Source organism: Gopherus evgoodei, chromosome 5 (genome assembly GCF_007399415.2).
Source record: "Gopherus evgoodei ecotype Sinaloan lineage chromosome 5, rGopEvg1_v1.p, whole genome shotgun sequence".
Lineage (NCBI taxonomy): Eukaryota > Metazoa > Chordata > Testudines > Testudinidae > Gopherus > Gopherus evgoodei.
Window position 1 is genome coordinate 122,562,254 of NC_044326.1, and position 15,884 is coordinate 122,578,137.

At 39.5% G+C, this 15,884-nt stretch overlaps 1 protein-coding gene across 4 annotated transcripts in view; it reads right to left on the minus strand.

The window, feature by feature from the left end:
• Window positions 1–15,884, minus strand: part of CCSER1 (coiled-coil serine rich protein 1) — a 1,155,265-nt gene that overhangs the window by 1,028,926 nt on the left and 110,455 nt on the right. For all 4 annotated transcript variants that reach the window (XM_030564825.1, XM_030564826.1, XM_030564828.1 and 1 more), the window contains exons 2-3: window positions 6,130–7,491; window positions 703–890 (exon numbers count right to left, since the gene is read on the minus strand). In XM_030564825.1, coding sequence (XP_030420685.1) covers window positions 703–890; window positions 6,130–7,447 — 1,506 coding nt within the window. In that variant the 5' untranslated portion in view covers window positions 7,448–7,491. The remainder of the gene's footprint in view (window positions 1–702; window positions 891–6,129; window positions 7,492–15,884) is intronic.

Here is a 15,884-nt window from a genome sequence, read left to right on the forward strand (position 1 = left end):
AAAAGTCATCTTCTATTATGGTTTTAGACAGCACGCTTGTTTTCAACTTCCCAGTCCAGAAGTGGGAGAGGAGGGATTCTCAAAAAAACAGATTCTCTATCCTGAGTTTTGAGCATTTTTTCCCCACCGCTGGTTTGTGTATGGAAGGGGAGCATTCAGACCTTTGAAATTAGTCTTTCCTTGTTATATGTGATTTACTTTTCACATGACTATGGCCTGATCCTCCATTGAGTTACCTTAGGTGTAGGTCAGTGTGATTCCTTGAGGTAAGAGTCACACCAGTATGAAACTGCTGAAGAATCAGGCCTCATGAACTTACAATTACAAATACTGCACTACATTTTTCCCCTTCCAGTATTTGAACTTATTTACTCTTTTAATACTAAACATTTGGTAATCATAAGTTTTCCAGAAGTTCCCACCTGAAATCCCTGGCCGTACGAACACTGCATAACAGCTGCAAAAAAATACACAACAGAAAGTTACACAGACTTTTGAAATACTTGGTGTTGACAACAATCTGAGGTTATGTTCCAAAAAGTATCTTAAAGTTTTGAGTGTTGTATTGTCCGAGCATTGGATAAGGCTTTGTATTCCTATACAGTTGTGTTCTCACATTTACAATAGTCATTAGAAGCAAAAACATATCACTACAGAAATGAAAGCCATTGCAAAAACGTTCATCTGTAAGAATGCACTCACCAGGCTGTTCATTTTTGAAGATGACGAGCTCGCTCTCTGCTTCCGCAAGCTATGAAGATCTTCTGTGTTTCCGTCCTTTGGTTTTAAGATCATCCTGCTGCTTCCAGCATTGCCTTCTGATGAGGATCTCAGGCGCTTCTCTATGAGTCTGCCTTCTCGGTAAGGACTAAAACTACTGGCAAGATTAACTACAATAGAGAAGAAATCAGCATTTAGTTGCAAGTATTCACAAAAAATATTTTCAACAGAAAAAAGTCACACTTCTTCACTTATGCTAGTGGCAGCTATTCAACTATTTACTACAGAGCTGTGCTGTTTGTACAAGTATGTAAAATTGTCAGGCCAAGACTAGGCCATCTACAAGGGTCTAGTTCTGTATGTCCAGCCAGTGGACCAATGTACAATTTCCCAAGATGCAGAAGTCCCTCCACCCTTTTTCTGTTTATTTCTTAGCATATTAGGGCACTGCTCTGTTCAACTGTTTCACACACCCCAACCCCACTGCAGGAACTATTCCCAGTTAATCCATACTGGTGCAAAGAACTTAACGGTCTTCCACTGTTCTTCAGGGCAGACTCAGGCATCAGCTGCCCACAGCCCCCACCAGGCTTCAAGACTTTTAACATAATGCCTTGCACACTTGCCTGCATGGTGGGAAGTCACCCATTTCAGGACTGGAGCTTCATTTAATATAAGTGTATGAGACACAGAGATACTAGGCTGGGCCTCCATCCTGCTTTCCCACTTCTGCTCCACAGCTGTCCAAACCAAAGCAAGATAACCTGACAGCCACTTTCATCTGTTCTGCAGCTGGGAGGCTGAATCCCAATTCCCAGCCCCAGATAAATGACTATGTTGGGTAAGAAGAGAAGGATTCGATTTTCAGTAGGGCTGTCGATTAAACCCAGTCAACTCATGCAACTAACTCAAAAAAATTAAACATGATTTTAAAAATTAATCACAATTAATCACAGTTTTAATCATACTGTTAAACAATAGAATACTAATTGAAATGTATTACATATTTTGGATTTTTCTATGTTTTCATATACACTGTATTCTGTGTTGTAACTGAAATCGAAGTGTACATTATTTTTTATTATAAATATTTGCATGGTAAAAATGATAAACAGAAAAAATACTATTTTTCAATTTACCTCATACATGTACTGAAGTACAATCCCTTTATCGTGAAAGTACAACTTACAAATGTTGATTTTTTTTGTGTTACATAACTGCACTCAAAAACAAAACAATGCAAAACTTTAGAGCCTTCAAGTCCACTCAGTCCTACTTCTTGTTCAGCCAATTGCTCAGACTAACAAGTCTGTTTACATTTACAGGAGATAATGCTGGCCTCTTCTTATTGACAATGTCACCAGAAAGTAAGAACAGGCATTTGCACGGCACTGTTGTAGCCGGCATTGCAAGATATTTACGTGACAGATATGCTAAATATTCGTATGCTCCTTCATGCTTCAGCCATCATTCCAGAGGATATGCTTCCATGCTGATGACACTCATTAAAAAAAAGTGTTAATTAAATCTGTGACTATACTCTTTGCGTGAGAATTTTATGTTCCCTGCTCTGTTTTATCTGCATTCTGCCATATATTTCATGTTATTGCAGTCTCGGATGATGACCCAGCACATGCTGATCATTTTAAGAACACTCTCCCTGAAGATTTGACAAAACACAAAGGTACCAATGTGCGATTTCTAAAGATAGCTACAGCACTGGATCCAAGGTTTAAGAATCTGAAGTGCCTTCCAAAATCTGAGAGGGATGAGGTGTAGAACATGCTTTCAGAAGTCTTAAAATAGCAATATTCCGGTGTGGAAACTACAGAACTCAAACCACCAAAAAAGAAAATCAAACTTCTACTGGTGGCATCTGACTTAGATGATGAAAATGAACATACATCGGTCTGTACTGCTTTGGATTGTTATCGAGCAGAATCCGTCATCAGTACAGAAGCATGTCCTCTGGAATGGTGTTTGAAGCATCAAAGGATATATGAACGTTTAGCGCATTGGGCATGTAAATATCTTGCAACGCCAGCTACAACAGTGCCATGAAAACACCTGTTCTCATTTTCAGGTGACATTGTAAACAAGAAGCGGGCAGTATTATCTCCTGCAAATGTAAACAAACTTGTTTGTCTGAGCGATTGGCTGAACAAGAAGTAGGACTGAGTGGACTTGCAGGAACTAAAATTTTACATTGTTTTATTTTTGAATACAGTTGTTTTGTACATAATTCTACATTTGTAAGCTCAACTTTTACGATGAAGAGTTTGCACTACAGTACCAGTATTAGGTGAATTGAAAAATACTATTTCTTTTGTTTTTTTAGAGTGCAAATATTTGCAATCAAAAATAAATATAAAGTGAGCACTGTACACTTTGTATTCCATGTTGTAACTGAAATCAATACATTTGAAAAATGTAGAAAACATCCAAAAATATTTAAATAAATAGTATTCTATTATTGTTTAACAGTGCGATTAATCACAATTTTTTAAATCACTTGACAGCCCTAATTTTCATGCATGTGGAAGCAGAGGAGGGATTTTAAAGGTGGGAGAAGCACAATAGCACAGCAAACCTTGTGGTTCCATAAAACCCTTCCTCCTTTTTTTTTTTTTATTGCAGAATCGGCTAATGTTAGTCCAAGATTTTTTTAAATATATCTTTATTATTGTATAAGTATATACACTTGCCATATTGGTTCCTGCAATCAATTTCTAGTCTAGTCTGATACTCCAAGTAAAATGTGTTTTGCTTTGCATTAATAATTCCCTTTAAATTTTGTTTAATTCACATAAAATCTAAGATCAGTTCAAAACGTTTATAAGTACTGTTCTAGAGGAACACAGTGAACACTAAAAAAAAAAACCCTCTCACTACTGTTTTTACTTCATCATGTAATACACAATGTAAGACTGCTGTATTTTAAATATGTTTCTCTATTTGTTTCATTTAATCTGTGTATTTGACAGCACTGTGCACATGGTTTCACTTTTTTCCTTGAACAGTCAGGCAGTTTCTCATTTTAAATGAGTTTTTCACTGCACACCAACAAAGAGAAATAAACAACAGTAAAAAAAAAAGTTTTCAGTAGGAAAGTGTGATGGTAAAATCACAACAACAACAAAAAGACAATGGGCTTGTCTTCATTCAGTGTTAGCTCATGGTATAACCTGAGTGCTGCCTCTAACACGACTCCTTTGCACACACACAAATCTCTGGCTCGGGTTAGGCGGTGCTTTAAACTCACCTGTCATGGAGTATGTGGGTTGAAGCTCAAGTGCTGCTGGCACTGGTGTTAGTACTAGAGTGAGGACTCAGTTACTCTGGGCTGCTCAGACAGATTAACTGTGCAACTCAAGTCTTGTTTGGCAGTTTGACCTCTCGCCTCGAGCTAGGATGACCAGATGGCAAATGTGAAAAATCGGGACAGGGTGTGGGATAATTAGTGCCTATATAAAAAAAGCCCCAAATATCGGGACTGTCTCTATAAAATCAGGACATCTAGTCGCCCTACCTCAAGTGAAGCTAAGTCAAGAGGAGTTAACTTGAGCTAACACTGCAGTGAAGACAAGCCCAATGAGATGCAGGGCAGGAGTAGTACTTAGATGTTTTAAAATCATCTATCTAAATTGACTAGACTACTAAACTGAAGATGGGCCCTCTGACAAAAGCTAGTCTAGTGCCTAAATTAGCCTGACAATGCCATTCATCTGATAACCAACATCATACAGTGCCTGAGGTTCCAAAGTGCTGGAACATGTGCAGAAATTCCAAAAGGCAGACCATGGGCCAAATCCGGACCGTAAGATGCCTTTGAATGGGCCCCAAAATCTTTTTATTTACTTATCATTATTGCTATTTTTTTATTATTTCTCTGGAGTCTGGCTCTTGACTATACTTTGCCCAAGGAATTTGGACCTTGACAAAAAAATAATTGATGAACCCTGCTATACACAAACCCAATTTGCATACAGTTAAGTGCCCAAGCTAATAGGTATTTGTGCTCTCCTAGGAGATTGCATGTAGTCTTTTGTAAATTTTAACAATACATACAGTTTTGCCAAGTCTCTCGAATTTCCTGTGAATAACATGACTTTGGCTCATACTGCAAGCAGTCTCATGATGATGCAGCCTTCATGTTACTTTGGGAAAGCAAAACATGGGCACAATATATCCCCATGCATGCCCTGCAGTCTACAGGATGGTGTATTTAATTGCAGGACCAGAGACTATAAATTCTAAAACTGGATTTTCCACTGATTGCTGTTAATATTTCTGGTACTTCACTATCCTGATTATGAGCCAATCTCATACTCCAACCTTGGCGGGTAATTATTATTCACCCATTAGGTAACTGAAATTGCACAAGGTCACTTTAGGCAGAGACGGCAATAGAATTCAGGGCTTTAATTTAACAAAAGCAAGTCTTGGCCATTTTATTTCACAATCTTTCAAAATATGTAGTCTTTCAATATGCAAAATTAGGCACTTCTGTAACTCAAACTAACACAATGCGGCCCCATGTCACCCTCTCGCAGTTAGACTACACTTATGGTGCATCTATACTGGAACAAAACACCTGCACTTGGCCCGGATCAGCTGATTCGGGCTAGCAGGATTCAGGCTGCGGGGCTAAAACCTGCAGTGTAGAAATTTGGGCTCAGGCTGGAGCCCGGGTTCTTAAACCTGGTGAGAGTGGTAGGTCTCAGAGTCTGAACATCTACATTGCATTTTTTAGCCTTGCAGGCGAAGCCCCATAATGCTTAATCAATTGAACCAGGCTCTGAGACTGAGTGCCCCAGGTTTTTTATTGCACTGTAAACATATCCTTAGAGTTTTTGACTCTGCTATACTTCATCCTAAAAGATGTGATTCTTCAGCTCAAGTACCACAAGGTCATACTTTTACAAGCAGTGATCTGGGGCTCCATGCCTCCAGATGACTCAAACTGTTACATTTGGCAATGCCATTTGCAACCACTAGACCACCGCCTGCTCCCACAGCCAGGAACAGAAACCATGAATCCTGATGCCTAGTGTTCTATGGTTGTCTCCAGTATTGCCAACCTCAAGAGATCAAAAATCATAAGTAAGACTCCCCGCCCACACACACACACACCCCTCCCAAAATCAAGAGACTCATTGGCCAAAATTACTTGAATCATAAATTTGCAAGAGTTGGCAACTCTATCATCGTCACACACATTGAGAGTAGGCCGAGTAAGCTAAAAATCCCAAGACAGATAAAAAAATATGGATTTAACCTTTCAAAAACAAAAGCACAAATTTTGGTTCTTTTACTTTTTGGGTTTACGGTACTGCAAATGCGTAAAGCTACTTTACAACTGTGAACAACTCTTTCAGGAGAATCAAGAAAAAAATCCACGTGACATACCTTTAGAGTGATTTATTTCATGTCCCTGTTGTGTTTTAAAGGATCGGAATTCAGAGGAGGAGGGAATAATCTTCGATTCTGTTACAGGAATTGTTTCTCTAATATACTCAGATAACGTTATTTCATGTTGGTCCCCACATAATCCACTACCCTTTGGCGAGCATTCCACTGTTGTTTCTTCATGATGTAACACCAAAGTTTCTAACTGTGCACCTGCTGAGTTAATTTCTCCTGTGTGCCCGGCATCTTTACCAGGAAGTTCAGTGGCTTGCAATAATACTTGTGTTTGATTAGCAGCAGTATTTTTAGGTAAGGTATTTGATTCAGTACTACAAAAGCTTGTATGATTCACAGGAGATATAACAGCAGACTGGGAAGTATTTTCTACATGATCTATTTTCCTCACATAAGCAACAACAGGACTGAGGAAAATCTGAGAGGTAGAAGTATTATTGTCTAAGTTCTTTGTGTGTGGCGCTGTGTTTCCACTATTGGGCACCATGTCAACTTCTGAGAAAGAATCTTCAGTCAAGGCTAAAAATTCCGAAGGTGTCTGGACTGTGGTGAGGTCTGCAGAAAGTTGTGGTGATTGCAAAGAACTTCCTGCACATTCTGTTATCTCAGCAGAACATGATGGAGAGGATCTTACTGTTATGGGGTCGCTTTCAACATATGGTTTAATCTCCAACAAGCATCCAGACTGTTGTACACAGGAAACTGACTGGCTCTGGGGGATGTGCTTTGAAAACCTGTAGTGTGATGAGAAAGATTTCGGGAGAAGTTTCCGTGAGGATTCCTTAATAGATCGTCTACTATGCTCCTCTATAAAGCCAGAGTCATCACCCTCGTTTTTTCCAGAACGTATGCAATTTATAAAGACATTCTTATTAGTTGATGGCGCTTTCCCCTTTTCGAAGTCCTCGGTCAAGGATCTTGTTATCTTCTTGCTCCGTGAACTGCTGAAAACAACTGAATGCCTCCCTCTGCTTTTAACATGTTCTTCCAAGCTTGTTTTTTGGAAATCGTTGTGAGCTGACTGAGCACCATTTGAAATACTTACATTCTGGCTTGCAGGTTCAGACTTCTGTTCACTCCCCTTCTTGCTATGGAAGCTGATGGAAGGTGTGCGGAATATGCTCCTTCGCTTGCCTGTACTACCTGAGCTTGAGTTGGTGCTGGAGGGAGAGGAGCTATGGACACCCACAGTATTAATGGAGGAGGGTGAGGAAGGAAGGGAGTCATGTCTTCGACTAATACTTCTCCTGAATATTGGCAGTCGAGACACAAGAGTTGCACGTCTTGATCCTGAGTCCCCCATCAGGACCTGAAGTGTTTGGGACTCTAGACAGCCAAGACGCCAATCTGGGATGAGGGGAAAAAAGATGTGTTTTAATACGTCAACCTAAATCTTTGGGCAGGCACATTTTAAAATTTATCTGAAGATATGAAAATGTGAATGACAGTTTTATTATAAAAGTCCATTTTAAATACAACTGGAAGTTGGTGCATTTATTTTATTAATGACACTTAGAATAACAATATACAGTTCAACAGGTCTGAAGGTCTGAAACCCCTGCAATCAAGCAGAAGATTAGCATAAATAGTATCACATATCGTAATTTTTTTTAATACTCTATGCAAATGTTATTTGTTCCTATCACTTTTGCATCATGTCTGCTTCTAGATTATAAACTCTCCCTTTTCTATGGTCCATGAGGGGTCAAGCATTTTTTTGGCCACCTAAAGTCTGGCATTTACAATGGAACCCAAAGAAGTTAGGTGCTCAGCTCACACTAAAGTTCAGTGTGGACTGTGTGCCTAATTCCCTTGGGTTCCTTTGAAAATGAAGGCAAAACTATATCAACTACAAGCTATATGAATAATCTCACAGGAAAGGAAATACCAGGTCTTGAGTCAGACAACTTCATGCTCTAACATTAAATTCTTCCTAGGCCCTTTTCTAGTCTAGTTTTGTATTGTTAAATATTTATGAGTATATTTCTGCATTTATATTCTACAGATTTCCTTTTAATGTTTTACTGGACTCACTTAGTAATTTACTACTCTCTTTTATATTAAATTTCTTTTAAAATTAATAAAAACAATTTAAAGTAAAAAATGACAGAAATATCTCTGACCTAACTAATAGAAGCAGATCCTGATCAGCACAGCAGCTGGACTTCAGGAAAACACAGCTGCAGTATAGATATAGGAAGCCTTGTACTATGGATGCAGATCCACAAACAGAAAAATAGCGACACATGTCACATGGCCATAACAAGAAGCAAGGCTGTAGATCTGACTTTTAGATAAGACTTCAGCTGGAGTTAGGAGCAATCAGCACCTTTTTAAAAACTCAGGCAATGTATCTTAATTGTTCTCCATGCCCACTGAGGGAAGGACAAGAACTAATGGGATTAGTCTGCAGCAAGGCTGGTTTAGTTTAGATATTAGAAAAAACTTTCTAACTTGATGGGGAATTAAGTTCTGGAATAGGCTTCCCAGAAAGGCTGTGGAATACCCATCATTAGAGGTTTTTAAGAACAAGTTGGACAAACACCTATCAGGGATGGTCTACATTTTCCTGGTCCTGCCTCAGCACATGGGGCTGGACTTGATGGCTACTTGAGATGCCTTCCAACTCTACATTTCTATGATCCATACAAAGATTCTAGATCAAACTGGAGGAAAAAAAGTAAGGAAGTAAAATAATTATATTGCCCAAATGCCCTAAAGAAATGTAGATACAAAAAAACACACTAAGTAAATAGCCATGAGCAACATTAAGAAAAAATGAAAACAAAATCAAGGAACAGTAAAACTAAACCAGCAAAAGGTATGTCATGACATAGGAAGAGAATGATTAACAACAAAATTAGTTCATAGAATCTTCGTTGATGACTAGTCTTTGCATTGTACTTTCTGCTCCAGCAGCAAGAGGTTGGTAAGGTTACAGTTTATGCACGTACACTCAAGTAGACACAGTATCAGGATTCACAAAGACCAGAAATCAATAAAGCAATTCTGCACCCTGGGAATGATAGCTAATCTCTCTTCTTTTTTTTTTAAATTACATTTGATGACAACATAAGAGCTTGAGGTGGATACTACTGAGGTTTCAGCTGAAATCAGAACACAAATTTGAATACAATTCTTACTGGAGAGGATGAAGCTATTTTAAAAGGGCTACAGAAAATCAAATGCAAAAAAACTATTTCTGTACATTATTGTATAATCACTTAAGGACAGGTTACACTGTAGTGTTTCTGTTACTGGGTGTGTATGAAAGATACACATACACAGGAAGTTCAGAGATTGTGCAACTACACTTCTACCCCGATATAACACGATGCGATATAACATGAATTTGGATATAACGCGGTAAAGAAGCACTCTGGGGAGGGGGCGGGGGGGCTACACACTCCGGTGGATCAAAGTAAGTTCGATATAATGCGGTTTCACATGTAACATGGTAAGATTTTTTGGCTCCCAAGGACATCATTATATCGAGGTAGAGGTTTATTTGCTTATATTTGAAGAATTCACAGTAATTCACTCTGTCCTGCCTATCCACCAAGCATACTGTTCCCTTCTCCAGAAATAGAGATACAAGATCTAGAGGACAGAATGAGCTTACTTTTTCCAACTGACCTGCACACATTAGGCTCAGCTTTACCAGCTGGGCACAAGAATTGATAACTATTGCTAGAGGCATTGTATTCTTTCATGGGGTCTGTGCATTCTGCTCCTCCTCACCCCTTAAAGGAAGAATACAGAAAAGCTGTCAACACTGATTTTTGCTGAGGATGACAACAGAATTGCAGACATGTAAAATACAAACCAATCATAACATACAGGTTTCCCAGATACACATTGATTGACCAAAGATCCAACTTCATAAACAATTTCTCTACACCTCTCCAACCAGACAGACAGAGATACATTCTCTCTCACCCTCTTTCTGTCTCTTTAGATATACATATACTGTGGCCATATCCTTCCTCCATGCTGCCTACCAGCATGGCACAGTGTGGCAACGGCTCTGCCTCTGTTTTACTCCTGGTCTCCAGCTGATCTATCCATCCTCCTCCATTTGCCAACTCAAGATCATTTAGCCTTACAGCAAAATCATGCCAGTCCCAACCTTTCCAAGGTACTCAAAGTCCAAACTCAACACATAAAACCACACATTTTTCCATCCCTCTCGGGCTGACTCCTCAGCAGACTCTTCACCCTACCCAGGCTCTGCAAATGAAGAAGAGAGTTAATGCTGATATTCCACCTGGATGGTTCCAAGCCTACATCTGATAGAAGCAATCTTTCTCACTTCCCAACCCCAGCCAGCCTACTCTCCCATGAGAGCTAAAAGTCTTCTATCCCTTCCAGCCAGGGATGAACAAGCTGTGCTCTCCCTTTTGAGACCCCCCTTGAATCCTGACATCTAATTCAGGTGTTGCAGGGTGAGACCCTGGCAGCTCAACTCGTTTGTGACTCATGTGGGGTTTGTACATCCCTGGGACAATGTATACTACATACAACATCCACTCATGGTACATCTCCGGTATAACTGCTGCAATATTTCCTCATCCCCTCCCGTTCACACACACTGTTTGTTTTGGGGTGAGTAGGGGAGGAGAGGTGGTGTATTTGGAAAGGAACATTGATTAGTAGCTCCAGGAGGCCTGGTCTCATGCTCTCAAATTTTGCTATATCAGTGAAGAGATGATTGGGCCAATAGGCTGCTGCTTGAGCTTGGATCTTCATGGATATGAACTGCTCCTGCCCCTAGCAGCATTAGTGGCTGACCAAAACTGAAGACACAAGTCCACAGTGAAGGAGTGGTGTGGCTCAGAGCGCTTTCCCTGTTGCCCTCAGTCTCTTCTCCGCCTTGTGTTCCCTCCAACTTTAGTAAACACTGCCATAGAAGAGATGCTGGGTGGGATATGGCTGTGTATAGCAGATTTTATCATATGGTGGTGGGGGACGAGAGGGGAAAGAGATGAATTGCCAGGGAAAACTGAAAGAAACTAATTGTTTCCTTGGCTCTACTACTGTCAGACCAGGGAGGAACCTACAAAATAGTGTCTTTCTGGGAGACCTTCTGGTATTCCTAACCATGTTCTGTAAATAACTGAGGAATTGGAAGCCCTGGAAGCTACCACTTTGCTTCAATTGTTTCCTGCTGTGAAAAAGTTGCAGGGAAAGCGGTTACTTCTTTGCCTCTAGGATGTTAGAAATTAATGCACTGGAATGGGTTACCTAGGGAGGTGGTGGAATCTCCATCCTTAGAGGTTTATAAGGCCTGGCTTGACAAAGCCATGGCTGGGATGATTTAGTTGGTGTTGGTCCTGCTTTGAGCAGGGGATTGTACTAGATGACCTCCTGAGGTCACTTCCAAGCCTAATATTCCATGATTCTATGAATGCCTCATCAGAAACTCTAACTGAAAGCAAAAAAATGGTGAGTGTTAAGTAATAGTATATGAAAGCTGAATCAGTCAATCACTATCCCTAGTTTTGGCCAAAGAAATCAGTTTCACTGTAAGAACACTGAAAACTTAGAAAATAATGAGGAGAGTATATAGTTACTAGCTGTTTGTATCCTGAAACAGACAGCTATAAAAAAAATATAGAGGGCAAATAGAGGAAAGGGAAGTTGATAGTAACGAATATAAAGCAGAAGCTAGGAACTCTAGACAAATGGTAAGAGAAGCAAAAGGATACAAGGAGAAATCTATGGCCAGCAGAGCTAAGGATAACAAGGAGGAGGTTTTTTTTTTTTAATGAAGTATATCAGGAACAAAATGAATCCTGACAATGGTATTGGTCCATTACTTGATGGAAATGGCAAAATTATCAATAATAATGCAGAAAAGATAGAAGTGTTAACAGTTACAGTAATTAATCATTGGACCATTTTATCAATGGTTTTACCAGAGATTCTCCATCACTGACAATTTTTAAATCAAAGTTGAATATTTTTTCCAAATTATCTGTTCTAGGAATTATTTTGGGGAAGTTCTATGTCCTGTGTAATACAGGAGGTCAGACTAGATGATCACAGTGGTCCCTTCTGGCCTTGGAATCTCTGAATCTACACAAACATTATTGGTTACAGTGACGATTTTACAGGTGTCTGAAAGCAAGTTTCAAATTGATTTCAGTTCACAGATATAGGCTAAAATTTTTCATAAATTTTGCCATTTGTTTCAGTGGGATTATGAGTTGCCACACATGTTCTAACAAGGTGTGAGATAGTCTCTTTTCTACTGGACACCTAATCTTCACTTTCAGCATAAATATTGGCATCTGCCATTTTACAACGAAGGAATTTGATGAAGTACAACTCATGTATCTACACCTCTTCCACACCAAACAGCACATTGTCCATATCAAATCCCCTCACCCCAAGTAACATTGCTCCTTGTGCGGTCCCAAAATACAACAACTTAAAAGTTATTAAAGAAACACATATCACGCAGAAAAGGTAACTTTGTCAGATCATTTAAAAGGGTATTATGGAATTTTCTAATGGGCTGCTTATCAGATAAACAAGCCTGGTTAATTCTAAGAGTGAGTCTTACAAATTCAAACTATGATCTGAATGTGAGGTGCTATCAACGGAGACAACAATAGAAAAACATGCTGAAGAAAATACAAATAAAATATTTGAAAACCAAATTGAATTTCAGAGCAGGATAAATACGAGATTACCTAATTATCTGCTGTTCCTCAGCCACTTGGATGGAGCTCTGAACTACATGGCCCTATGACAAAACTAGTGCAAATGCAGAAGAGAAAAAGTGAACAATATGTTTTCCCTCTTAGAGAGGCAAGGTGAGAGAGATAATCTCTTTTACTGAACCAATTTCTCTTTATGAAAAAGAAAAGCTTTCAAGTTTACACAGAGCTCCCTGTAAGCTAGAAAGCTTGTCTCTCTTTCACCAACAGAAGTTGGTGCAATAAAAGATACTACCTCACCCACCTTGTCTCTAGTAACGTGAGACCAACACAGCACTTATTATTCCAGCACACAGAGAGCCATAAGGACTCTACAATCAACCAACAGCTTGTCTACACAGGGCATTAGTCTGCACCAGAGGGATGTAAATTCCAGTGTTCACTAGAGTGTTGCACACTAACTGGCCCATGTGGACGCTGCGGACACACTAAAAGGTCCCTAGTGTACATTAATGTAGTCCCAAAACAGTACTACATTAACACTCAGTAGGAAATTTTTAGTGTGTGCTAGCAGAGTCTGCACGGGCTAGCTAATGTACAACACACTAGTCAGCACTAGAATTTACACTCCTCTGATGAAGACTAATGCACCATATGGACAAGCCCTTAGGTCCTGATCATGCAAATACAGGTCTGGTCACATACAGAAGGTGTACCAGTTTAATTTAATTTGGGGTTTAATTGGTCTAGTTATATTGAAGAAAAAGGCTGTGTGAACGCCAGTATAAATCAGACTCATTTCAGTTTAGTTTACATTAAGTCAACTCAGTCTTTATAATAAGATCCCACGATTATCATCCAGAGTCACCCTATCAGAGTGAACCCTATTATGTCTGTTGTGTCAGCGTGAAGCAATAGAAACAGCTACAAGCATGATTAAGAGCTCTTTTTGTTCAGCATATCACCAGGCTGAATCATCACTGGGATTCATAGTCTGCTACCATCCCATTTTTAAGTACTCAACCATTTTTACTTTATGAATTGCACCCACGAAGGAGCATGGGCTTTCAGCTACAGTAAGGCATGTAGCTATGTCCTTCCAAGAGTATTAGACCATTATGATATCTAAAGTAACACAACTAATCAACACCCTTACTCTACAGCTAATTTGCATGCAACAATTTCATTGGCAGTATGAGGCAGACTGCATGGATGGTGTATTACTTGACCCCACTGCCACAGTTCTTCCAAGTTACCCCCCACTAGCACACACAATAACTTCTCACAACAGCGATATCACCCGCACAAGTCAACACAACTCTTCCAGGACTGTCTCTCTGAAGCACTGAGTGTCTGTTGAGTCAGTGTGAAGCAATGGAAATTGCTAGGAGCATGATTCAGGGCTCTTTTGTTGTGAGAACAAGATGAAACATCAAAGTCTGAAGGCTCTGTGGAGGTTGTGTGGATATCTGTCATATCCAACAATTCCATCAAGACATCATATGTGCTCTCTTGTGTTTGTATAGTCCAATCCATGAGAAGCAAAATCATAAAGTAATGCACAGGAATGTGCAGGCTTCCACTGAAGACTCACCATGAAGCTTGGCCTTTTTTTCAATCCATTTTTCATGTCTGTCTTCCTCAAAGTGTTTACAACCTTAATTAAAAGCTGCTGTCCATTCATATCTGTCCATGGCTAGGGCTTCAAAATTATCAATATTTTTGCTGCATGAGGTGAGAACCTGCTTACAGATGTCTTTGAAGTGTTTTGGTTGACCACCCTTCTTGCGCTTTCCAAGTTTCAGCTTGCCATAGAAAACCTTTTTAGGAAGTCTATCATCGTCTATTCTGATAAGACAACCTGTCCATATAAGCTCAGCTTTGATAATCATCACCTTGGTGCTGGTTGTTTTTGCTCTTTCAAGGATATTAATGTTTGAGAAGACATTCTCATCAGTGGAACTTCAGGACAGAGAGGAGACAGAGCTTGTGAAGTTCTTCAAGTTGCTTAATGTGTTAGCGGTAAAGTGTCCAGGTTTCACACCCATAAAGGATGCTTTCACTTCTGCATTGCATATAATCAGTTTTGTTGACTGTTTGATGGTGTGCCGCTTGAGTATCCTATGGTGAAGTCTTCCAAGAACTTTTGTTTTTGAAGTAAGCCTTTGGAGATTAACAAGCTTTTCATCACTCCAGTACCTTATATCAATTCCCTTTTGAATGTCATCCATTGCATAATTCAGAATGACTGCAAAGAGGAGACCGAAAAGAGAAGATGCCAACACATAACCTTTTTCATCCCGTCAGATATAGGAAATGGTTTAGGAAGGCCACCATCTGAGAGTAACTTGACCTCTCATGTCTTCATGGAATTGACATGACATTAACAAATTTGGTGGGAGAGTCAAACTTTTCTAGAATTTTCCAGAGGCTATTCCTGCTCAGTGTTACACACTTTTTTTAGATCAAAGATGACAGCATATAATGCCATGTTTTTTGCCCCCAATACATTTTTCCTGAATCTGTCTCACAATCAAAATTGTTTTTGTGGTGCTCTGACCAAATCTAAAGCCACATTGGGTCTCTAGTAGAAAGTTCTCTGATATTGTTTTGAAAAGAAAATTGAGCAAAATATTGGCAATTTTTTTACCACACACAGATAGCAGAGAGATAATCCGATAGTTACCCTAGTCAGATTTGTTGTCTTTTTTAACTACAGTTGCATCTTTGTAGTCCAAAGGAATTTTCTTTACTTCCCCATCCTTAATTATTTAATGTAGTTAGTTCGCAGTTTTGGAGCATGCAAGTTTAAAGATTTCAACTGGTATACTGTCTTTGTCTGGTCATTTTCCTCGTTTTGTTTGATAACTTTTTGCACTTCCTCAAAAGTAGCCAGCTGGGCCATTTCTTTGTATATGGGGTACTGTGTCAGTTCTTTTAGCACCTGTGGGTTGACAATAGAGGGATGGTTGAGTAGCTCAGTGATGCCTCTCTTTTCCTCAATTAAGGTAAATGCATCTCAACTCATTAGTGGAGCAGGTCCAGATTTCAAAGGGCTAAAAATGGACTTCAGGG